At 37.9% G+C, this 25,070-nt stretch overlaps 1 protein-coding gene across 4 annotated transcripts in view; it reads left to right on the top strand.

Moving 5' to 3' along the window:
- phka1a (phosphorylase kinase, alpha 1a (muscle)) overlaps positions 1-24,634 on the top strand; it is a 38,185-nt gene extending 13,551 nt beyond the window's left edge. The window contains exons 13-34 of one of the 4 annotated variants that reach the window (XM_028474026.1): positions 728-806; positions 885-1,019; positions 2,677-2,786; positions 2,857-3,001; positions 4,663-4,741; positions 5,791-5,858; positions 9,522-9,683; positions 9,759-9,853; positions 11,094-11,239; positions 11,322-11,475; positions 12,558-12,716; positions 13,819-13,948; positions 14,049-14,150; positions 14,240-14,355; positions 14,693-14,728; positions 14,951-14,986; positions 15,781-15,822; positions 18,029-18,073; positions 19,581-19,742; positions 20,540-20,593; positions 20,695-20,895; positions 23,688-24,634. In XM_028474026.1, the coding sequence (XP_028329827.1) occupies positions 728-806; positions 885-1,019; positions 2,677-2,786; positions 2,857-3,001; positions 4,663-4,741; positions 5,791-5,858; positions 9,522-9,683; positions 9,759-9,853; positions 11,094-11,239; positions 11,322-11,475; positions 12,558-12,716; positions 13,819-13,948; positions 14,049-14,150; positions 14,240-14,355; positions 14,693-14,728; positions 14,951-14,986; positions 15,781-15,822; positions 18,029-18,073; positions 19,581-19,742; positions 20,540-20,593; positions 20,695-20,895; positions 23,688-23,861 (2,430 nt within the window). In that variant the 3' untranslated portion in view covers positions 23,862-24,634. Of the gene's footprint in view, positions 1-727; positions 807-884; positions 1,020-2,676; positions 2,787-2,856; positions 3,002-4,662; positions 4,742-5,790; positions 5,967-9,521; positions 9,684-9,758; positions 9,854-11,093; positions 11,240-11,321; positions 11,476-12,557; positions 12,717-13,818; positions 13,949-14,048; positions 14,151-14,239; positions 14,356-14,692; positions 14,729-14,950; positions 14,987-15,780; positions 15,823-18,028; positions 18,074-19,580; positions 19,743-20,539; positions 20,594-20,694; positions 20,896-23,687 lie in introns of all 4 variants that reach the window. The other 3 variants (XM_028474024.1, XM_028474025.1, XM_028474027.1) reach the window with 3 other exon arrangements.
- The last annotated feature ends 436 nt before the right edge of the window (positions 24,635-25,070 follow it).

Raw genomic sequence — 25,070 nt, 5'->3', positions numbered from 1 at the left:
CAAACTACCTCACAGCTAACACAAACACTGTGGTTTAATATAGAATATATATTATACTTGATTGTTGTATTTGTTAAGCTACATACATGATATTTGTTCTCTGCATTTAACCCCTCCCTGAGGAGCAGTGGGCAGCAACGGTGTAGCACCCGGAGCAGTTCCATTTTTAGTATCCGTCATATCGCCTTTGACTTGATCTGACATGTTTGTGACACAATGCGACGCAGCGGTTGGACAAAACAAATGATAATCACCTTAAATGCACTATTCCTGTAGTTAATAGAGATGAGGAGGAGAAGAAAGTGACTTAGCGGCTGGATGACTCCAGTGCTGCTGCTGTGGTAAACACAGAGCCTGAAGCGCTGAGACAGACTCACAATCACAATAGCCACTTAAATAGCCATGTGTTTAACAGTGTGTGGATAGAAAAAAGAAAATTGCTTTGGTGATCTCTGATCACTCACGCAAGAGAGAGGCATGAAGTCAGCGGCTGCAGACACGCCCACTCATAAATATGCAAATTCACTTTTCAGAGGCTAAAACTCTGGAAAACAGGCGAGTTTGGGAAAATAAACCTCAAATACTATGTTGTTGGGGTTCTTAGAACAAATGGGGATGGGTGAAAACTGGCATAATTCCACTCCTTTAAGATGAGATAAAACTTTATTAGTCCCACACTGGGCTAATGGATTCTTCCTAAACTGAAGTGTTGGATCTTCTTCTTCAGGGTTTTCTTGCCCCAGGTGAGATTGATCCTCTGAACCGACGTTTCTCCACCATCTCTAAGCCTGACGTGGTGGTCCAGGGTGAGAACATGTTTAAAGAACAGATTCCTCAGAGATAAGAAGTGTTCTAGATGTTCCTCCCGATGTGTGCTATAACAGTGTCTGTCCTGGCTGAGACGGAGGAGATCAAAGAGCTGCTGATGAAGAACGGCATCAACGCGGAGACGGTGGCCAACATCCATCCCATCCACGTCCAGCCCTCACGGGTCCTCAGCCACATCTACGCCAGACTGGGTGTGTGTCCCGTTAGATTGGGGGTGTCAAACTAATTTTTGCTCATGGGTCAACTTTAGACCAGTTTAAGCTCAAGTGGGAAAACAGCAGATTATGGGCGGGGGAAAAAGCCTTTTCAACATAATTATGTCCTAGTTTGTTCTTCAAAATGTAAGTGATAAATACAATATTTCAAATGTGTCAAACTCATGGCCTTGGAGCCAAATCTGGCCCTTTGAAGCAGGAGCAAAATAAAAATGACTCATTGTGTAAATGAAATTCAACAATTTTTGAAGGAGCTCACAGCTTTCCTGTTGCAGTCATTTTTAATGTTAAACAGTTGAAAAAAAAACTCAAAATTCTTACAAAATTCTAAATTTTCCTCAAATTATTACATAATATTTCCCTTAATTGAATATAAATTGGTCACAAAATCAAAGAAGTTTAAAGTGTAGATCCTGTAGTGACTGATATCTTTCATTTATTGCTTGACTAATGTTGGTTTATTACATATTTAGTCATTTATGTATACGTAGAAGTGCAAACTAGGGCACAGTAATGTTGAAATTACTAATTTTCCCACCTGAAATCTGTGGCCCTTTTAAGATTAAACTGCTCCGTATTTGGCCCCTGAACTAAATGTGTTTGACACCTCTGCAATATGTAAAGCACAGGCAATTATAGGAACCAAGGAAATGAAGCTCAGTCGTAGGAAATTAATAATTCTTTGATTTTTGTCACTCATTTTTGTATAAATTTGGGGAATTTTGTGGGATTGTTTCTCAAAAGTTCCAGGATTCTTTTCACAATTTGAGATTAAAAACGACTAATCATGTGTTAATAAGCACAGGGAAATTATAAGACGTTACATATATTGTGGATTTTCATTGAACTTAATTGAGTAAATAACTGAATTATTCAGTTATTTACTCATTTATTGTTTTCCATTTCCACTTTCTTCTTTTTTTTTGGGGGGGTGTATCTACCACGCTTGTGGCCAATTACATTTTTTAATTACAATTACGTCTTGAATTATTAATGTTCATTTATAATTATGTTGACTCGCATTTTTTCCAATTACGACTAAAATTACGCTTATTACTTTTCCCCTAAAAGTCAATTAAAATGACGTTCTCAATTACTGAGCCTTTAATAAATAACTTCATAATACGTAACCTTCCTCTTGTGATAACGGGTCAATTTTGCCCCATGTCTTAAATCAGCTGTAAAATTTAATTTGTTTTTATTATCTTGGTTACCTCGTTAGGCTTCCTAATCAATGAAAATATGTATGTAAGAAGAAAACTAGGATTTTTCTGCTTTATTAAGCAATAGACACTTGATATTTCAGTAGGGATGTGAAATTAAATTGATTTTACTATATATAATTTTTTTTTTTTTCAACTAAAAAAACATTTTTTATTTTTATTTTTGATATGAATTTGATATCAGTCATTCATTTTCAGGCTGATATCGGTTTGGGACACCCCTATTAAAAAATAATGGGCCCGGACATATTTTTTCCCAGATGTGCCCCTAATAAAAATTTTGCCCATATATATATATATATACAGTATATTGTATATATATATAAATATATATAACCTTTATCATTCGATCATTATCACTCCAGGAGGGAGTTTTTTTTTGACCCGTGGCTGATTCTTCTCTCCAACAGGTCGCAACCCTAGACTTGGTCTGACGGGACGACCCTACAGAAGGATCGGAGTGTTGGGAACCTCCAAGTTCTACATCATCAGAAACACCATCTTCTCCTTCACGCCTCAGGTCAGAGGAAGGAAATGCTGAACCTGAAGCTTCTCAGATGTTAAAGCAAACTCTTTGTTTTCTTCTTCAGTTCGTCGACCACCAGCAGTTTTATCTGGCGTTGGACAACAAAATGATCGTGGAGATGCTGAGGATTGAAATCGCCTACTTAGCAAACAGATGGAGGATGACTGGACGACCCACCGTCACCTTCCCCATCTCACAGAGCATGTTGAGTGAGTACACACCAGGATCTGTGATTGGTTACTGATGATAAACCATTCCGTAGACGGCATGTCGTGAGAATGCCATGCGCTGAAATTATCAAACCGTTCAGTTTCCATCGTCAAGGCAACTGAAAAAAAGTGACACAGTCGTACCTCTATATCTATTAGGGGTGTGCATTACCATTAAAGGGGCGGTATTACACTATTTTTCACCTGTCTTCATGTGTTCTAAAAACAGGCTGTTTTGGGGCCTACTTATGCATATTCATGAGTGGGCGCGTCTTCATGCCTCTCTTTTGATTTTTTTTTTTACTATCCACATACTGTTGTTATTGTTTTCAGCCAAAAAAATTGTGCATTACAGATGGTGAGTCAGACAAACACAGTTTCATTGTGTGTATGCAGCAGCAGCAGAGTCAGTCAGCTGCTGCTGCTGCTGCTTCAAACACTCACTGGATTTGCTGTTACTTTTTTCTCCTCCTCTCTTCTCCTAACCACAGAAATAGTCAATTTAAGGTGATAATCATTTGTTTTGTCCAACTGCTGCGTCAAAGGTGATACGAGGCGGTATAACGGATACTAAAAATGGAACTGCTCCGGAGGGCACGGGGAAAATCCAACTGGCCCATTTAGAGCTGACTTTTTACAAAATGTGGAATAACAAGGGAGGGAGGAAACAGAACTTTTTCAAATGTGTCCCTCTGAATGAGGCTAAAGGGACGTATATCACTGTAGCAAAACCATTAGAAAGTGATTTTTTCATAATACCGCACCTTTAAGAGTGTAAGAAAAAAATTGATTCTTTGACATTTCACTGTGCGATTATCGTCTCGATCCAAAAAATGTCCAGATCTCAAATGTAAATCTATCATTTACATTTACAAGTGGACTTTTATTCATGTTTTTTTTTTTTTTTTTTTAACGAAAAAAAACATTTAGTTGCGCTAACGTTAGCATAGCACTTAAACACCTGGTCACTACAGTAGGTATCAGTGAACCACATCAGACCTTGTTTAACTACGATTGCACTTTATTTGCACTTGAGGGCGACCGTGGCTCAGGTGGTAGTGGGTCGTCTTCTGATCGAGAGGTTGGGGGTTTGGTCACAGTACCTGACTATGTGTCGAAGTGTCCTTGGGCAAGACACTGAACCCTAAGTTGCTCCCAGTGGTCGACTAGCGCCTTGCATGGCAGTCCTGTCCCACTGGTGTGTGAATGTGTGAGTGATTGGGTGAATGAACTAATATGTAAAGTGCTTTGAGACTGCTTCAGTGTGGTGATAAAGCGCTATATAAAATCAAGTCCATTTACCATTTTCATAAAACTTACCATGCACTTTTATTGTTGTATGTGGTTACTTTTTTTTTTTAAGAATGTAGAAACAAAAGTTCAACTTTATTGAAAAATGTAATTTGACAGTTTGATGAACATACCACTTAAATACAAACAAAAAATAAATTAAATGCATACCATTTTGTACTTGTAAAGGTGAAATTTGTAATTATTGATAATGCAATACATCGCGATGTGTATTGTATAATTGTATAATTTTTTGGTAAATATTTGGTAAAGTTATGCCCAGAAAAAATGGATTTGATACATTTTAATGAATCTCAGCTGGTTTAACAAACTTAGCTTAGCTTCACATTGTGTTGTTTACACGTTTCCAGCTGAAGATCACACAGACCTGGATCCTGCAGTGCTAGCAACACTGAAGAAGCTTCAGGACGGATACTACGGAGGATCAAGGTGGATTTTTATTTCATTTTTATTTCATTTATTTATTTGCCCTTTTTTCCTTATTTTTTTTTTTCCTTTTTTTTCTTTCCCCTTTTTTCCTTATTTTTCCTTTTTTTTTTTTTACTACTACCATCACAGTGTATCCCAAATTAAAAGAGAAAAATCACATTTTTAAAAGATAAATATACTCATTAATATAATTATTTTTTCTTTTTTATAAAAATGGTTCAATTCTTTGTAACATGAAATATAAGATAATTATATTATGTAACTTGTCCCCCTCTGATCTCCGTTGAAAAACAGATGTCAAGAGACTCTTATTTTCTAAAACTTAGATTTTCAAAAGAAAAGCTTTACTTGAAACTTGAAGTTGTAAAAAAAAAAAACGAAAAGAAAAGGCAAAATCCAAATAAGAATAAGTGACAGAAATATATATATTTGAAAAAAAGCTAACAAAATGAATATTTATATATATTATTAGAAAATTACACTAGTTTTATTCAAATGTATAAATGAATATTTAGGGAAGCTTATTAACTTGGGGGAAAAAATCAGTTCTTTACTTTTTTGGTTTGTTTCTTTTTTTCAGATTTTTTTGGACCAATTTTTTTTATTCTGTTTTTTGGAGTAATTTTGCTCTGTTTTTCATGCTAATTTATTTCTGTTTTTAAAGCAATTTTTTCCCCCCCCCTGTTTTTCTGACTATTTTTTTCTGAGCGTAAAGGGCATTTGAAACAACAGATGCATTTATTTCTTTATGGAGCACAAACATGGCCGGGTTGTTTAATTTGATAAAAATGTACTTTTGACTTGGTTTCAGACACTGGGAGATAGTTCTATATTTAAACCATAATGATGGCTTTACAATTAGTCTAAAACATAACTTCTATCATGTAACTACTCTGAAAAACAGAAAAAAATTACTCAGAAAAAAAGGAAGAAATTACTCACGAAATAGAATTGTATTATTATTTTAGTAATTTGCACCATTTTATTTCTAAATGGATATGTTTGGGAATCTTCCTCCTCACCTCCATCTTCTTCTTCCTCACCTCCAGGATCCAGACGGGAAAGCTGTCGGAGTTCCTGACCACTTCCTGCTGCGCTCACCTCAGCTTCCTAGACGGTAAGGCCATCGGCAGCATGGGCCGCCACGAAGAAGAGTATGATCGTGATCGTGATGGTGATGAAGGTGACGGCGATGGATACGTGCATGAGTTACGTTATGATGACGGTAAGAAAATACGCACAGACGGGAGGAAGAGGAGGACAGGAAGTGCACTGAGTAACGTAGAATTTGGTTTGATCATTCACACACACACGCAGAGCACACACACAGAGCACACACACAAACACAGAGCGCACACACGCAAAGCAGTCACACTCAGAGCACACACCTGCACACACACATAGCAGGCACATGCGCGCAGAGCACACGCATCGCGCACACACGCAGAGCTCACACACGCAAAGCACTTGCACGCAGGGCACACACATGCGCGCACACACACAGCAGGCACACGCACGCAGAGCCCACGCACGTAGAGCACACAAAAAAGGAAGAGCACACACACACACGCAGGGCACACACGTGCACACACGCATAGCAGGCACACGCACGCAGAGCACACACGTGCACACACGCATAGCAGGCATACGCACGCAGAGCACACAAACACAGAGGGCACATACGCAAAGCACTCACATGCAGAGCACACACATGCACACACACAAACGTGCACACACACACACACACACACGGAGCACGCACACAGAGCACACACATGCACAAACATAAACACAGAACACACACAAAGACATAGGCACCAATACACACACAGACACTCAAAGACACACACATACACACACATACACACACAAAGACACACACAAACATAGACACAAGACAAACAGAGACATGGACACACACAAAAACACACACACTCATAGATCTATAGACAAACACAAACATAAACACAAGACAAATGTACACATATAGACACACACACAGTCATAGACATATACTGTAGACAGAGACAAACACACAAATAGACAAACACACTTGCATACAAATGTAGTAAACCCTATAGATCTAACACACAGTAAACCTTTTTAACACGTCCTTGTTGTCGTATAATTATTATTATTATTATTATTTCACTCAGAGCAGAAACATTGTGACCACTGAACATTTTACTAAATTAACGCCAACAACAAAAAACTTATTACTTTATATTTTTACACAGCAAGACAATTCAACCTAATATAGCCCCGCCCCCTTTTACTCCACTTTACTCCTCTCGGCCAGCGTTGCTATATGCTAAGCTAACCCAGACATGTGGGTTTGATCTCTGCTGCTGAGCTCAATCACAGTCTCAGAGGAAGACGTTCTAATGACTTTCTGACCTTTGGAAGCCACGCCCACGTTGAGCCTGTGGTCATGATGTTATTGGTCTGTTCTCATCTACGTTAAATCACAGCTAAAGACATGTGATAAATTGAATAACACGACCACATGTTTCTGTGACTCCTCCTTAAAGATTCAGGTTTAACCCTTTGGTTCTGCTTCTGTCATCATAATGACCAGCCTCACCTGCTGCCATGTAACATTACATTTGTTTCAATTGTCTCTCTGTGTTACATTGGCAAAAAAAGCTTTTATTTTGACAGGACTCAACCAGAAGACTTCAGTGCACAAGTGTAAATGCAAGGAAATCTAAGACGTGTAGAAATAATTGACAAAATAAAATGAAAACTTTAAAGAATAAAAATATTCAACTATTAAGAAAAATATTCAACTATTAAAAAAACAATTTAAACTATTAGAATAAAAATAATAATGAAATAAAAAGGGGGGGGAAAAAAGAAAATTAGATTTATTTTTGTATTTTTTAACCTGGAGAAAATTATTTGTATTAATAGTTCATCTCGTTACTTCACTCTTTGACTATTGAAACAAATGTGGTTCTGCATTATTTGTATGTGTGTTGTGTTTGAAAGAAACCAGTGCTCCCAGTGAAAACCAAAGATATAGAATGAACGCCATGTACTTGTTTTTAGTGCATCAGCAGCTTATTACATGTTTGCATTTTGTTTGCATCTTATTCTGAAAAACTTTTATTTGTGACTGTTTCTGCCTGAAAATGTTGATTCACCTGTTTTCTTATTGAATATTATGTTCAGGTCTCATTTATTTAGACAACTTTTTGTGTCCTTGAGTTATTTGTGGGCGTGGCCAACTTGACAGTTCTGTCAGGCTCGTCACAGCAGATCAAAGTAAACTTCCTGAAAAAAGTTGAGTGAATAAATGAAAATTATTTGATAGATTGACGTTGTTAAATTGATTGGTAAAAAGTTACCCAGCAATGTAGTACATCACAGACGGTGTTCGTTCCTCCTCCCTTAAAGGCACATTGTGCAACTTTTGGCCACTAGGGGCGCTAGACCTGTAACTTTCACGTAAAGCACCCCGAGTGGCCACAAGCGCCGCAGCACTGTCGCAAAAATCAACAGTCAGTCAGGCGGGCCAGCCTCCCTTGTCTTTTGATTGTGTATGCAGACAGTAGTTGACCTGTAACTTAGGGATAAGGGTTGGCTCTAAGGGCTGGATCGGTCGGGCTGGGGTGCGTTGCGGGGCTGGGCTTGCATCGCAGCTGGAGGAGCAGCCGGCGCCACCGCCCTCCTCTGCCCACTGCTGGAGGCCTGGAGCTCAGCCCTCCTCGCCGCGTCGGTGACGCTACCCCCCCACTCCCTGGCCTCACTGCCGTCGTCGGCCCCCTTTGCCAGGGGTCAGCACGGGGGACGGGCGACCTGGCCAATGAGTATATCTGAGCCTGTGGTCACATGACTACCATAAAGTGATACGTTCTCCAGTCATTCTCCAGGTCACATGACCTGGCCAAAGACGGTCCGTCTCTCCTAACTTTACATGGGCGATATTTTAAGAGGGAAGCCCCGCTCGGCACAATGATGCTGTCAAGCGCTGTATATTGGCCTGAGGAATCATTTAAAATAACTGTTGTGGGTCAACTCTTTAGGTCCAAAAGTCCCCGGTGTGCCTTTAAACAGTGTGCTTACACGCTCTGGTGGCTGAAGTTAACAAGTAAATCACAGACTGTTGAAGGACTCTCGCCTAAAATAACTTCTATTCTCAGGGTTTGTGTCTTCAACAGTCGGTGATTACTCGCTAACTTCAGTCACAGAGCATGTCAGTGCACTGTTTAGGGAGGGAGAGTAAAGGTCCCTTTGGAGAGCTTTTCTTCTCTGCTTCATTGTCTACTACCAAAGTTTTTTAACTGTCACCCACACGGTCAGATTTTTTTTAGTGGATTTTACCCTCTTGTCATTTTGACTGAAAAAGCTGCTAAACGATCTAAAAATCAGGCTGAATGTTTCACTCCAATAGGAAACAATGGAATATTTATTGGCAGTGTGACATCATCAATCACGTGATTTCAATATGGAGGAACACAGGCTCTAAAACTGTAAAGTAGTCCCATTTTTAAAAGTTAATAAAATGAATATGGTGCAAAAATAATGTTTGTTAGGCATAGATCTACTAATAAAGACGTTTCAAAGGTTTTAGGCCACATTTGTAAAAACAGTGGAGGATCCCTTTAAAGGTTAGTATTCTCTATCAATGCGCAGCTTTAATGATTGATAATGGTTGATAAAGGTTACGGGTGCTGGTCCGAGAGCTGCAGGGCTACAGCTAAAGAGAACCCTGCCGTAGTTTGACTCTCCCTGGGCTTGAATGTGAAAATGCAGTTGCTTCTGGTCCACACTACAGAGGCTGACGATCTAGCCACGTACCTGGATCACCTTCTGGCTCACGCTACGCCCAAGAAGGCCAAAGCTCAGGCTGGAGGTCTGGGACGGTTCAAGGCCGCGGCCACCAAGACCAAGGAGATGGTTTCTCTGATGAACAAGGCCCAGGATCTGAACGTGCAGAGTGAGTGTCTGTCAGCGTCTGCCTCTAGTGCTGAACGTGTGAAGAGAAACAAACGTTGTGGATGTTTCCACACAGACGTCAACATGTACCTGCCCAACAAGCTGTTTCGTGCTCCTCAGCCGTCGCTTAACCTCAACTTCACGGACTCTGCTGCAGCGCAGGAGCACCAGGTGGGTCTGACTATCTCAGTCCTCTCAAACACACACTGAGCATACATCACGTCAGGGTTTTACACAGTGGGGGGTGCCAGAGTTCTACAGTGGGACGATGTGCAGGAAAAAAATCAGATTGTTAGTGAAAGGTTATACATTAGCAGGAGTTAATGGACTCATTAAACTGATAATGACTGAAATCAGAGGTTGTGATCTATAAACATTGGAAATGACTGTTAATGTGAAATTTGTGTAAACATTTGCAATGTTTTAAAACATTGTAGGTAGGCCTATTATTATTAAAAAGGGTGTGTAAAAACAAAAACATGTACGCACACACGCTCAAATTTTTGTTGTATATATTTTTATATTGTCATTTGTGTCTGTGTGGAATTAATTTGTTAATTTATCATGTATTGTTTTTGTCTCTGGAGTAATTATTATTGAGTTTTGGGGGTTTGTAGTTATTTCTGTTATTTTGTGTCATTTTAGAATTTTTTGTGTATTTTTTTTATTGTTTTGGGGCCTTTGTTGGGTTTTTGTGTTGTGGGTTTTTTGTGTTTTTTTTCTTTTTAGAGTACATTTTGTTGTTTTTTGGCGTTTCTCATTTTGTGTCTTTTAGAGGTTTTTTTCCGTGTATTTTAGTTGGCTTCTTTTGCTGTTTGTTCTGTATTTTTGTTATAGTTTTGTGTGTTTTTGTAGTGATTTTTCTGTAGTTTAGTTGTTTTGTGGGGTGTCTTTGTTTTTTTTTTTTTCCTGTAAAGTTTTTATTTTCTGTTTTTATTGGTGTTTTTTCTGTACTTGTGTTGTTTTTAAATCATTTTGGTGTTTTTTATTTTATGTATTTGTGCTGCTGTTTTGCACTTTTTGAGTAAAAATATCAGAATTCCTCTATTAATCCCAGGGGGAAATTGCTTAAAAATTAAAAATATCTTTTAAAAAAATCAAATTAGTAACAGTAGCTACAGAGAGATGGGATGTCAACAGGAAAAAAGGAAAATTGGTTCTCAGGAGGATTTGTAGTTGCAATTTTAGCAAAAAATAAAATAAAATAAAAATCCAGAGTTGACATAAAAAACTGTCAGAAAATTGTCAGTACATCTCCAAACTTAAACAAAGGAGAACCAGGCTTTCATTGCAGCGTCACTTTTGGATCCTTCTGTGTTTGAATAATGAAAGTGTTGGTTTGAAACTGGTTTAACTGTTTTTTTTTAGTGCTGGAGAAACCAAACGTAATGATTCTGTCTCCTTGTCCCAGAGCATTGAGGTGACGGTGACCACAGAGAGCGGAATTCCCAGAGACTCCAGTGGAGCCATCGACTACAACAGCTTGGCTTTGCTGCTGAAGGACACTCAGAGCCTCCAGGACCAGGCCGACATCCTCTACATCCTGTTCAAAGACAAGTGAGAGTCCAGAGTCAGTCTGGCTCCGCCCCTCCTGCTCCTGTCTCTGCTGACGTCTGTGCTGGTTCTGTTTGTCCTACAGGGGGATGGAGTGGGACACCCATCTGCAGGGTAAAGGCACCAACGTCAGGTCTCTGCTCAGTGACCTCTACGAGAAAGCTGGGGAGCTCAAACTGTGGGGGCTCGTCAGGATGATCTCTGGGATGTTGAAGAAGAAGGTGGAGGAACTGGACTCGGTACGACACAGACACCTAAAAAGCACTCGTAGCAGATTTAGTTCAACTGCAATTGTTATAATTGATGAAGCATCACTCAGGAGTGAGGTCAGGGGTGTCAAACTCATTCTCAATTTAGGCCGAAAAAGGCTATTTCAACACTATTGTCTTAGTTTGCACTTTTACATGAAAAAAAATATTAGATGTTTGATAATAACCAATATCTTATTGATACGATGTTAATCAACATTACATTTTATGGGTTCGCTAACATGGGTTCGAATCCCACGTTTGACAAATATTTTTTTTCATTTTAACATATTTAACACAGCAATTTACACCTTTAAAAATACATATCTGATAAAAATAAAAATTTTAGGGTTAGGGATTGAGTTAGGGTTAGGGCAAAAATAAAAGGGTTAGCTGGGTAGCTAAAAATAAATATGAGCTACACGGAACTTTAAGTCACGTGGTGCACCTATCACGTGACCTAAACTGGCCAATGGCGGCACTGCGTATCCATAGAGTGGCAGTCTACGGATACGTTTAAAACAACACAGGCACGCCTGGAAGACCCTTTTGTGTCCAAGTGTGCAACAATTATTGCTACGGTACTGATTAAAAAAGGAAAAAAAACTACAGAAAAGCCCCCTAGGTCGGTTGAAACACACCGTAGAGGATCAGCATCACAGCGTAGGGAATCAAAATCACAGCGTAGGGAATCAAAATCACAGCGTAGGGAATCAAAATCACAGCATAGGGAATCAAAATCACAGCGTAGGGAATCAAAATCATAGCGTATGTGTTGAAAATCACAGCGTAGGGAATCAAAATCACAGCGTAGGGAATCAAAATCATAGCGTATGTGTTGAAAATCACAGCGTAGAGGATCAAAATCACAGCGTAGGGGGCACCAACGTTCAACACCGCTGGCGAAAACCCTGAACTTACATTATCCTAAATGTTAAGCAATAGTTAAGCAGTAAAGCTGTGAAATTCATTGCCCGTGGGACAATTTTCAAAGTAAAAGTCCCTTGATCTGCAGGACAGAGGTTTTTAATATACCATACACTCTTATTTGATTGGTTGTGCTCTTCCTGCAGGCCTGCTCTGATTTGCTGGCCCACCAGAAGCACCTGACCGTGGGGCTGCCCCCCGAGCCCCGAGAGAAAACCATCACGGCTCCCATTCCTCCCGACCAGCTGGCCGCCGTCATCGAAGAGGCCAGCGACGGCAACATCAGCTTGGCCATCCTCACCCAGGTGGAGTTCACACAAAGATCGCTTCCATAGTCTGGACTGAAAAGTTGAAGTTTGCTAAAAACTTCATTAAATAATTAAATTAAAAATGAAATAAAAGCATCACACCATCAGAACAGATACAATAACCAATCATTTTCACTTTTAAAACCAATAAACAGTCACTTTTCCATCAAGTTTGCTTCTAAAAACAAGTTTATAAGAGATGACAAAATGAATCTAAAATAATTTAAGCACAAAAGATGTGTTGATGGAGGTGAGGTGATCTACTAATTTACTAATAATAAAACATGAGTGTTAGTTATAACCTTTTGGTTGATATAACTTATAACGGATGTCTGGTAACATATAAATTGACAGGAGAAGAACCTGCATACAAACATGAGAGATGCATGAAATTCATACCAGTGTGTTAGTCGTACATTTTTCTTATACGATGTGTAATTTTTGAGTTATTATAATATTTCTGTATACTATAAAAATGTGTTTTACTGTAGGAAAAGTCAGGGTAAGAGACTTTATGAAGGAGACGGGCAAGGCTTGAAATGAACTTCTTTTATAACTAATGTGTATTTTTCCCACTCCTGTCACATCTGTGTGGTATCTCTTTACAAGCACTAATATTCCTTAATAACTTAAAGAGCTTAATTTTCCCATTTTTTCTCCATAACAGAAAGAACCAGTATCTTGCGTTCCTGTAAATATCAGTCCGTCGTCTTTTCTTTTTCGTGCTCTGTGCAACAGTCGTTTCATATTCCTTCAAAACCACATTATTGGTGCTTTTTAGATTCATGCAGTCATAACTTGTGTAATTTTGTACCTTTCATCTAAATAGAAAACATCTGATTCATATTTAAATTGTTAAATGGTGCTCCTTGGTAAAAAAAATGTACATATAAGTCACATTGTTGTACAAGACGGACGCAAAAAGTCACGACTCGTACTCTGAAGGTGATGCGACGTTTTTTATGTCCTTTATGTAGTTTGCTTAGAGGTCTCAGATCTAATCTGTAAAGTAATTTTTCCATGTTTGTCATTGTATGAAATGCAAATCGCACAATCTATCTGTGCTGTGCATTAATGTGTTGTTGGCTCCTCCCACCAGGAGATCATGGTGTACCTGGCCATGAGCATCAGGACTCAGCCCAACCTGTTCAGTGAGATGTTCAGGCTTAGAATCGGACTCATCATCCAGGTGATGGCCACAGAGCTCGCTCAGTCACTCAACTGCTCAGGTGAGGAAAGAACGGCTACTTGTATATTATATACTCTGGGCTTTATTCTCCCAGGCGCGCGTGTGTGCGTGTGTAAATATGTAAATGTGTGTGTGTGCAGGTGAGGAGGCCACAGAGAGTCTGATGAGTCTGGCTCCATCTGAGCTAAAGAGTCTCCTTCATCACATCCTCAGTGGGAAAGAGTTTGGAGTTCAGCGCAGCGGTCAGTTCATCCCCTCTGTGTGTGTGTGTAACGTGTGTGTAACGTGTGTGTGCGTTTCATCTTCATCATGTGTTTAAACATGTGCACAGGGAGAGAGATGGAGGCCGGTGTGAGTCCAGCCATCTCCATCCATCACCTAGGAAACGTGGGCGCCACCAAGAGCGAAAGAGCCGGCATCAGCAAACTGAAGAGTGATATGAAACTGGTGAGACACACACACACACACACATATATATACATACACACATATGTACACACACACACATATTTATACATACACACACACATGCATATCTACTGTATACACACATATATATACACACACACATAGATATAAACATACACACACACGTATATTGTGTATATATATATATGTGTACATTCATACACACACACCCTCTCGTCTGTTTAACGTTGTCTCTGCTGTTCGTGTTTCGCTCTCATCGTCTCCGTGAGACTCGAGTCTCATCCCGTGTGAACGGAGGCGACGTCGGAGCCCGAAATGACCTTTTATTTTGAAAATCCTGTGTTTCTCTCTGCAGCTGGAGCACAGGTTGTCTCTGACGGACTACAGTAAGGTGACTGCTGTTCACGTTGGGTGCTGATTCACCCGGCGGGTGCTCACAGATTAGCGTTGAATGAGAGCATGAGCTGCACGGCAGGGAGTTTCAATTGACGGGGTCGTTAATTAATTATCGTGAATTAGTTTTTATGTTCTTAATGATGAGGCTAATGAACGTCTGATCGTAGCGTTGCTAGCATTATGACGGATGTACTTAACGTTCATGTTTGTGTTTCAGACAGAGCACAGGTTGTCCGTGACGGATCAGATTAAGGTGACGATCACATGACCAACTATTAACCATCACAGCGGGACATTTTATAAGATTTATTTCACTTTAATTAACAAACAACACAAAAAAACCACAGGATCAAAGATAAACCAAGAAAGTTGATAATAACAGTAGCAATGATAGTAATAGTGGGAATAATGGCAACTATAATGTTAAACAATTAGTCATACAGAGAAATAAATGGTTAAAAAAGGGTTACAAAATTAGAATGTAGGCATATATATGTGTATAGACCCACATATCCCCATAGATATATACGTATAAAGTAAATTAAAAGTAAAAAAAAAAATAAAATACACAGAATAAAAAATAAACACAGCATACTGATATTTAAAAATAAAAATAAGTAGACAAAATTAAAACTCTATAATTAAAAAAAACTAAATAATTAAATAAAAATTACACATTAACAAGAACAAACACAACACTGTCTTCCTCGAGACACCGCTGCATTTTTTAATACAAGTAATTCCTGCAATAAATAAAAATAAATTTCAGCCTGTTTAACCATGCTAAATAAATTTTTTAAATGTAGTTTTTTTTATATTTGATGTTTTTACTTTGAAACATTTATCATCTTTAACCAAAAAGCTTAAAGAGTGAAAAAGTCCCACTTGGTTTGTGTTTTTGTGGTGGAGGGAAGAATGATTCACTGAGGGGGTGAGGAAGAGGAGGAGTTTAGTTCACCTGATGAAGGACTGGTGTCATGTGTGTGTTTATGTGTGTGTTTATGTGTGTGTGTGTGTGTGTGTGTGTGTGTGTGTGTGTGTTTACAGTTACAGATGGACCGCAGAGCGTCTCTGGGCGACTCTGTGAAGGTGACAATAACGTTTAAAGAAGAGTTGGTTAATCAAGAATAATTAGACTTTAATTCTCAGCAACCAATGAGAATGATGCGCCTGTGATGATGATGATCCCTGATTGGACTATAATTGTTCTGTCTTTTTAATGGTGTTTCTTTAATAATTTCAGCAATTTTCATTTATTCAGACAACTTTTTCCAGGAAATTTCCTTTGATCTCCTGACATGTTTCCACTGCCGACTGTCAGTCTTCCTCAGAGGCGTCTGCTGATCACTTTGATGTGATATAAGGACCATCATTTCCTGGGAAAGAGTTGTCTAAATGAATGAAACCATAGCATATGAATGCAGCAAAGATGGAAACATTGATTTTTTCCTATCAGCACTCTGTTTTTTGATGATTATTTCGTCATGCCGACCACACGCTTCTTTATGACTTAGCTCACACACAAAGATCTGTTCACAGGAAGTATTTGGAGCAAAAGCAACAGTTCACATGACACAGAAGAGTGAGAGTTCATCTGTTTTTTTAATTAGATGTCATTACAATTACATTTTTCCAAATTCTGCCAAACGTCGTTAATACAGTAATTAACCTCTTCTGCCCCGTTGCACCCGCCGGCTCCAGCCTTCGTAACTCATGGGTCTTGATGTTGTAAAGGATGAATGAAATCACACATTCCATACCTCTCCGTAATCCTAAGAAACGCAGCTAAAACCGTAGCCAACCCACATTTATAACTAATGATCACAGCACACACACCAGGCCATTATGTTTAAAGAGGGAAAAGTCAACAACTCTGCAAACTCTGCCTTTTCTCACTGCCGTGAGTCACATAATAAACACAGAGCTCTATAACATGAGCCGAAGTGAAACTACAGGCCGAGCTGAATCCACTGACATACAAGTCGGGTATGTTACGTACCAAAACAATGCCACAAAATCAGAAAAAGTCAGCAATGATGACAAATGGCGTCTTATTTTTATCGTTTCTTCTCAAAAGTTGCTCCAATGTGCATGAAACTCCATATTTTGATCAATTCAAATTGTGTCATCAGATAGACCGCCATTATACACATCTGAGCACTTCTCAGTCAAGAAATCCTTCCAATGAGGCGCGTAGCACTCGTGCGTAAAATGGCCGGTCCCTCCTCTACCCAGCTCTGATTGGCCAGGGATAAAGCCACTCCCATAGCGTTTGATATCACCAACTTCTACAGGCTCTGAGCTTTACAATGCAGTATCAAGCATTCTGATTGGTCAAAGCATTGCTGAATAACAGCCATGCGTAACACCATCAAAGAGTGGAACGTAAAATAGCATTACGCATGGCACAGCACAAACCTGAATAAAAATGGATAATGTGTGTTTATTTCAAGCCAAATTGCAACATCTAGTGGTCAAACTTAAGACCAATAATTATTGCAATCAATTTGACTGATATATTAGTTACAAACTTGTAGAAAACGTTGGCACAGTTGTATCTTTGGTCTAATGTTTATTATCACCAAATTTGCTGCAGTTGATGTTCATACATTAGTACAATTATTTCTGCTTTTTTAGCCTTCCATACTGAGAATTGGCTTAATATTGAATGTAAATCTAGTTTTTTTTTGGACGTACTACAGATTTCTGTATTTAAAACATGATTTATTGTCATATTTCCAAAATTGCACATCATCTGTAACCACTAAGGGTCCTACTTCAATCTGAATAAAAATTTGCCATATAGGTCATGTCGAAGCTTAGAAAAACGTTATTTGTTATGGGTATGTGATTTTTCAGAGAATAGTGGCTGGGGTTTTGAGAGGTTAAGTAAACTATTGTCATCAATGTCAGATTTCACTGCTTCAGACGTCGACTGAAATCAGATTTATCATCAGTCTGTTTTAGGTTTCCTTTAGTCTGTGTCATTAAACTATTTCTATTTCAGGAGGGGAAGTCTGTCATATCCTGAGAACGTTTCATATCTCTGTTTCACCTGTTTAAGGAGGAAAGTTTGTGTATTGTCCCAAAAATATGCATGCAAGGGTATATTCTGTCATCAATGCACGTTCTGCCTGATTTTTTCTTCTTTTTTTTTTTTTTTATTAAAATGACAATATTTCTCTTCCTGTTTTAGAAAGTGATATGATTTCCTCTCAGCTCTGATTCGCAGATTTTTGTTTTTGTTCATTTCATTCTGTTTGTTGCTCTTGCTTTCTGTTCTCAAACCTCTCAGGGAGCTCGAAGTCAGTCACTGGACATCGAAAACATTGAATCTGGGGTAAAAAAAACAACTAAATTCACCTTTATCTTATAATATAACTCATCTACTCTATTCGTGTGGGTTAATAGAAAAATATATTGTTGTTTCAAATTCTTAGATATAAAAATATTTTGGCTCACTATAATATTGTTGTATTTATCTGTATTATATTTTATTTTGTATATTTATATTATATTTTACTGGAATGTTTGCACTTAATTAACAGCTTTCTACTTCATTATGTACTTTTTATTGCTCTTTCTTTTGTTTCTTTGTTTAATATTTCTTTTCATCTGAAATATTTCTGGAGCCTCTGTAAAAAAAAAAAAATGAAATCAGTATTTATAATTTAGATTATATTTTTTGTTTTAATTTTTTTACACATTTTATTTTTGTTTATTTAAAATAGCATGAATCATTTTAACTCACTTAATATTTCACATTTATTCATTTTGCATCATCTTAATATTAATGATTAAAAAAAAAAATAATTTAATCAGTTTCAAAGTAGCTTATCTTTATCTAATGTATCTAATTATTTTAGCATTTTTTAGTTGTTTTTTTTTTTTGTTAGTAAAATGTTTATACATTTTTATTTTGACATGTGAGGAAAGCTTTAAACTACCAGCAGGTGGCGCCATTACCACCAAACTAACCACACTGACTAGACCAGTGGTCTGCAACCTGCGGCTCTGGAGCCTCATGTGGCTCTTTGACTCTTTTGCAATGGCTCCCTATAGCTTTCAAAACTATTGAAATAAATAATTTTTTTCTTACAGAGGGTATTAATGATTAATAATTTTGACACCAAATAAAATCATGATATATAACAATTTGTCAACCTAAAAATAAATCACATTGTGCAATAAATCTGCTACCTTTCTACTTCACCTCCTGAAACATCTGCTGACCATCAACTTTCCTTGCACTTGTGGTTCACCTTAAGTTTTAAATCCCTGGTAAGATAACTAAATTAACTAAAAGACTATTCTGGAAGTAAATATAAATTTTAATTGTGTGGTGACAGATTCATTAAATGCCAACATGTCAGCTAAATATGCATGCTTGAGATGTGGCAAGAAATGAGCAAATTAGCAGATTCAAGTTATTTTTCTGTAGTCCTTCAAATACATTATCTAAAGAAAAATATTCTTTACATAACATTATCCGATATAATTTTAACTGTATGGAATTTTACACACTATGTTGTCTTCATTAAAAAGGTATTTTTGTCGGCTCCGGGAGGACTTTAATCCAGGTGAGATGAGGCAAAATGGCTCTTTTGAGAGTGAAGGTTGCAGACCCCTGGACTAGACTTTATTGCTTGTGTTGGTTTAGTTTTACCCCTTCACAGAAGTTTGTCTTTATTCATTAGTTTTTTTTGTTTGTTTTCTTGAAATACAGACTGTCATCCATTTATTTTCTAGTATTTTTTCCGTTCAGGTGTTTGTGTGGTTTTTTTTTTCCATCAGATTGTTTATTCAGTTTTTTTATTGTTTATTTGTGTTTGTCTGTTCTCTCTCAGAGGTACAGGCTGCCGTCTATCGAGTCCCTGGACATCCCGGAGTCCATTCCTGTTGTCAAGGATACCAGACACGGCCAATGGCTGCGTAGGAGGCGACTGGATGGAGCCCTGAACCGTGTTCCTGTTGGATTCTACCAGAAAGTCTGGAAGATCCTCCAGAAGGTTCCACTCTATCACGTCTATTTCTATCAGCGTCACATTAGTCTATTCTAAAGCATTAATTAGTCTTCACTTGTTTTAAACAAGGGGTTCTCAACCTTGGGGTGAACAATTTGAGCCCATTTTTGATTATTGTTGCCCTTTTTCTGCATTTTCACCACTTTTTCTTGCCACATTTTTGCTCCTTTTAATGCATTTTTTGCTACTTTGCTCCCATTTCTGCCACTTCATCAAATTTCAATGCCTTTTCTGCACATTTTTTTCACTTTTAAGACATTTTCAGCACTTCATGAGGAGTTTTTTCGGACGTCTCGATATTGAAATGTTTCGTAAAAGTGCAATGGAAACACTTTTTACGCAGTTGCACATCACAGGACTGCTTCTCCGAGAAAACAAAATGTGAAATATGGTGAAAAGAGGTTAAAACTGACAATAATAGGTCAACATATGCAACATTAGATGGAAGAGTGGTGGAAAGGGTTTATAAAAGTGCTGAAAATGTCTTGAAAGTGGAAAAAAGGGCAGAAAAGGTATAGAAATATTAATGGAGAAGTGTCAGAAATGGGAGTAATGTAGCAAAAACGCATTAAAAAAGGCAAAAATATGGGAAGAAAAAGTGATGAAAATAGGTTAAAATATAGAAAGTTTGGTGTAGTTGCAGAAAAAGGGTAAAAATTATTTTAGGCCAGATGAAGAAAAACAAAAAACATTTTAAGCAACATCAGAACGTGTGAAGTAATGAGGGGACGGACCAATCAGAGCACAGTGTTTAACGACGGTTATTATGCTTTGTGTTGCAGTGCCACGGTCTGTCCATCGAAGGGTTTGTCCTTCCATCGTCCACCACCAGAGAGGTGAGACGCTCGCTGTGATTGGTTCTTCTCTCAGCGTTCCAATGAAAATACAGCCAAACCTCGTCACTAACGGTAACTGGAGTGTGTGGTGTTTCCAACAGATGACCCCCGGTGAGATCAAGTTCTCTGTGCACGTGGAGACGGTTCTGAACCGCGTTCCTCAGCCCGAGTACCGTCAGCTGCTGGTGGAGGCCATCCTGGTCCTCACCATGCTGGCTGATGTAGAGATCCCCAGCATCGGATCCATCATCCACGTGGAGAAGATCGTCCATCAGGCCAACGACATGTTCTACAAAGACCAGGTGAGCCTCCTCACGGTTGTTGTGGAGCCTCGTTACTCATGAAATGTGAGACTTCTCTGCAGGAAGATGGACACTCCGAACCTTCTTATAACACTCTGTGTTCCTTTGTTGTTTCACGTCTCATGTGCCACTAATAATCTAAGAAATGCCTCGGTCTTCTCTTCTGTCCACATGTACCGCGTCATGTTTTCACAGAGAGAAGTGGTCATGTGACCAGGTACGTCACGCCCTGTGACGTGTAATTGTGAAAAAGTGTTTTTGCGATACATTTCAATTTTGAAACGCCTGAAAAGCCTCGTTGTGGAAGCATAAAAAACCTTTTTCGCGATATTTGAGTATTCTTTCAAAATTCAGTTGTTTCAGCGTTTTTATTGCGCTATATAGATTTTGCGCATTTTCAAGGGTAATGCAAACTCAGATAGAGAAGTGGTCATGTGACCAGGTACGTCACGCCCTGTGACGTGTAATTTCTGAAAAAGTGTTTCCACGCCGCTTTTGCGATACATTTCAATAGCTACATTTCCATTACGCTTGGAAATGCACAAAATCTAAATATCGCAATAAAAACCGATAATGGAAACACCTGAATTTAAAAAAAAAAAGAAACACTCGTATATCGCTAAAACGTTTTCACGCTGTCATGAGGAGGTATATCAGACGTTTTGATATTGTACAAGTACAATTACAACGTTGTGTATGCAGATGCAATTTTTAACAATTTTAATCTAATTTTTGCTTATTTTTACCTTTTTTCTGCCACTTAACCAAACTTACCTTATTTTCATCACTTTTTCTTGCCATATTTTTTCTCCTTTTAATCCATTTTTGCTACATTACTGCCATTTCTGACTCTTCTCCATCAAATTTCAATGCTTTTTCTGCACATTTTTTTTTTTTTTATAATTTCACATTCAAGACATTATCGGTACTTATAAACCTTTTCCACATAATGGACCCATTATTGTTATTTTTAACCTCTTTTCACCATATTTCATGCTTATTTTTGCCAATTTACCCACATTTACGATTTGCCATGCTCATTATTTGAGGTGTCATGTGACAGTAATTGCGGGAAAAGTGTTTCCATTGTGCTTTTGCTAAACATTTCAATATCAAAACGTATAAAAAAACGTTTTTGGATCATTTGGCGACCCCAAAATACTTTCTTTTTTTTTTTTCAACTAGAAAGTGAAAGTATAGAATGAAGGTTTTTTTTAAATTGTGTGTTGTTTTAATTTTAGAAATAATTTCACGATAATAAGAATTTATTAATTAAAAAGAATACTATATATATATATGTATATGTATATATATATATATTCTTTTTTAATCAGTAATTTATTTTGTATGTTTCTTTCAGGCATATTGTGTATTTTTGCTCACATGAGTGAGCATGAAAAATTCTAAGAAAATATATAATGAAAATAAAATGTTCATGTCTAACTTAAAGACAAGCAATGTGAAATTAACAGTAAATATACAACGTGTTGACTTGTATATAAACTGTGAGTATATTAAATAAACACATTCATGTTTTTATTTAGGCTGTTTTATAATTTAGGAACTAGGGCTGGGCGATATATCGAAATTCAAGATGTATCGAATTTTCTATTTTTTGGCGATATAGAAAACTATAATATCACATATATCGATATATATATATATTATATTATATTTTGCATCAAAATACTTGTTTTAAGAGTCGCTGCTTTTACTTCTCAGACACATGTAAAGCTCAGTTAGAAGGATTAATCAGTGCGTCCTAATCCAGACCTTCCCCATGACAAACCACACTACAGAACTCACTCACACGTGCTGTCCCTTACAGGAGAAAAAGCCAAAAGTGGCACATATTGATCAGCTGTTTGTTAATAAATAAGCCTGTGTGGCATTTTGCATCAGCAAATTTAAGCCAGAATTCTATTTCTGCTCAGACTTCATTTGAAAATAGAAAATATCTAGATTTATATCATATATCACCATTTTGAGAAAATATATTGAGATATGAGTTTTGGTTCATATTGTCCAGCCCTAGTAGGAACGTTCACAGCATTTCAATGTTAATAAAGGTCGACCTAATCACATAATTGTATTTAGTAAGCGGTTGATAAGTGGGTATTTTAGATTTCCTGTCCACCTATAAGAGATACTGGTTGGGGGAGGGGTGGGACGGCCACATTTTATTGTATCAATGACGTGTTAGCATTAATATCGCTACTGCTGTAAAATCACTTTACTCCTGTAATTATTTTACTGTAGGCTACTTAAGGGTTCAAGTTAATGATTAATCAATGATTATGGTCCAGGGTCATGAAACTGGTGTTATAGGTGTCATGTAAAATAATCCTACGCGTGAAAGTTTCCTACGGGCACATGCCCACTAATAACGTAGTAAATGTTTTACACGTATACGTACAATATTTTGCTACCTTAAATTTTTTTATTATTATAAACAATAATTCTAACCCTAAAAATGTAAGGAAAGATTTTTACCTTTTTTTCAACATGACAGACGCGCATGCCCATTGTCAACCGTAGGAAACTTTCACGGTTGTGTTTAGTCTACACTACACGTGCATGAAGTGGGCGGGTCTGTCAATCACTCCCGGGCCACTCCCCCCACCCCCCAGTCCGCCCCTTGTTAGCGGTGATAAAATGAACAATGTATATTTATTTTTATCAGTAATTACTCGACATTTCAAGCGACCCCACATGGTTCAAAAACTTCCCTAAACCCAACCTGGCAACGCAGCTTGTTCTACATGCACTGAGTCAGCGTTTTCTTCTTCCAGAGGGACCTGGGAGCCGAGGAGCACATCCTGGAGAGGGACCCGTCTACGGGCGTGTGCAGGCTGCTGTACGACAGCGCCCCCAGTGGCCGCTTTGGAAGCATGACCTACCTCACCAAGGCCGTGGCCGTGTACGTGCAGGACTTCCTGCCTGGAGGCTCGTGTGCCGTGCAGTGAGGAAAACAGCAGAATAAATGAGCCGTGTGTGTGTGTCTGCTGTGTGTTGTGTGTGTGTGTTAATGCGTTACATCCTCACAGAAGTGTTTACGTGTTGCTCAGAATAAGGTAAATCCTGTGAATGTTTGGGAACTACTTTTTGCGGCGGATGGATACAAACTTGCAGCTCTAATGAGATTTGTTTAAAGGAAATAGTTGATTTGTGCACGAAAAATCAGGTTAATGAACCGTAAAGTCGTTATTTTAAGGTGTTTATGAGACTTCTCTTCATTTTTAATCCTTCTCTGATGGATTTCAACCACTCGTTTGACTGTTTTTTTGTTACATTAGCAACAATTTCACTGTGAACTTTTCTGTATTAAGTGGACATTTTCATTCATTACAACCAGTTACTGCGTTACTTGCTTTCACACACAAAATAACAATAGTTTTGTGCAGTGAAATCACGATTATAATCCATAAACCTTGATTTTTGCAGCATAGTGAACGCTGCTGTACATGTTGTAGTGACTGATCATCAAACTGTGACGACTTTCTTTTATTTAACGCTCATGCATGTCAGTATGAGAGAATAAAATGCACTTTGTGTGGTACGTAAGAATGTAAGTTTCAGATAGGAGTTAAAAGGTTTTATTTTGAAAAACTTATTTCTAATATTATACATTTGGAGAAATGTGAATGTTTTCTGCATGTTGTGTCCCTGAAGTGCCTTCAGTTAAAATCTAACTAACATGAACTATTTACCAACATGAAGAGGAAGGAAACTAATTCTGTAATTAAAAAAGTAAAACAGTTTTCATTGTGTGTTTTTCTAAAGGAAACTTATTTACATTTTATATTGTAATTGGTTCTTTTTGGACTAAAGTTAAACTTGGGTAGATGTTTTATGCTGGTATATTGCGAAAAAACTACAATAAAGCTATTTTAATACAATCTTATAACCACATGGAAATGTTGAACCTACAACCTACTATTTATGCCTTATTTCCATTTATTTTTGTGAAAATACATTAAATTCATATGTCTTGTGCGTCAAAATAATTTCTATTAACTTTTGGGATGAAGTTATTTTTAATAAATAAAAATAATTGAGATTAACATGACTATGACTAATAAGGTGCCAATTGTATAAATATAACAACGTCAACCTACAAAAAAGAGCCAGGGTAAAAATACAAACAGGATTGCAAAGTTAGCAGGGAAAAAATG

Source organism: Gouania willdenowi, chromosome 18, assembly GCF_900634775.1.
Source record: "Gouania willdenowi chromosome 18, fGouWil2.1, whole genome shotgun sequence".
Taxonomy (NCBI): domain Eukaryota; kingdom Metazoa; phylum Chordata; class Actinopteri; order Blenniiformes; family Gobiesocidae; genus Gouania; species Gouania willdenowi.
The sequence above is the reverse complement of the archived record's forward strand: the minus strand, read 5'-3'. Positions and strand labels throughout refer to the sequence as shown.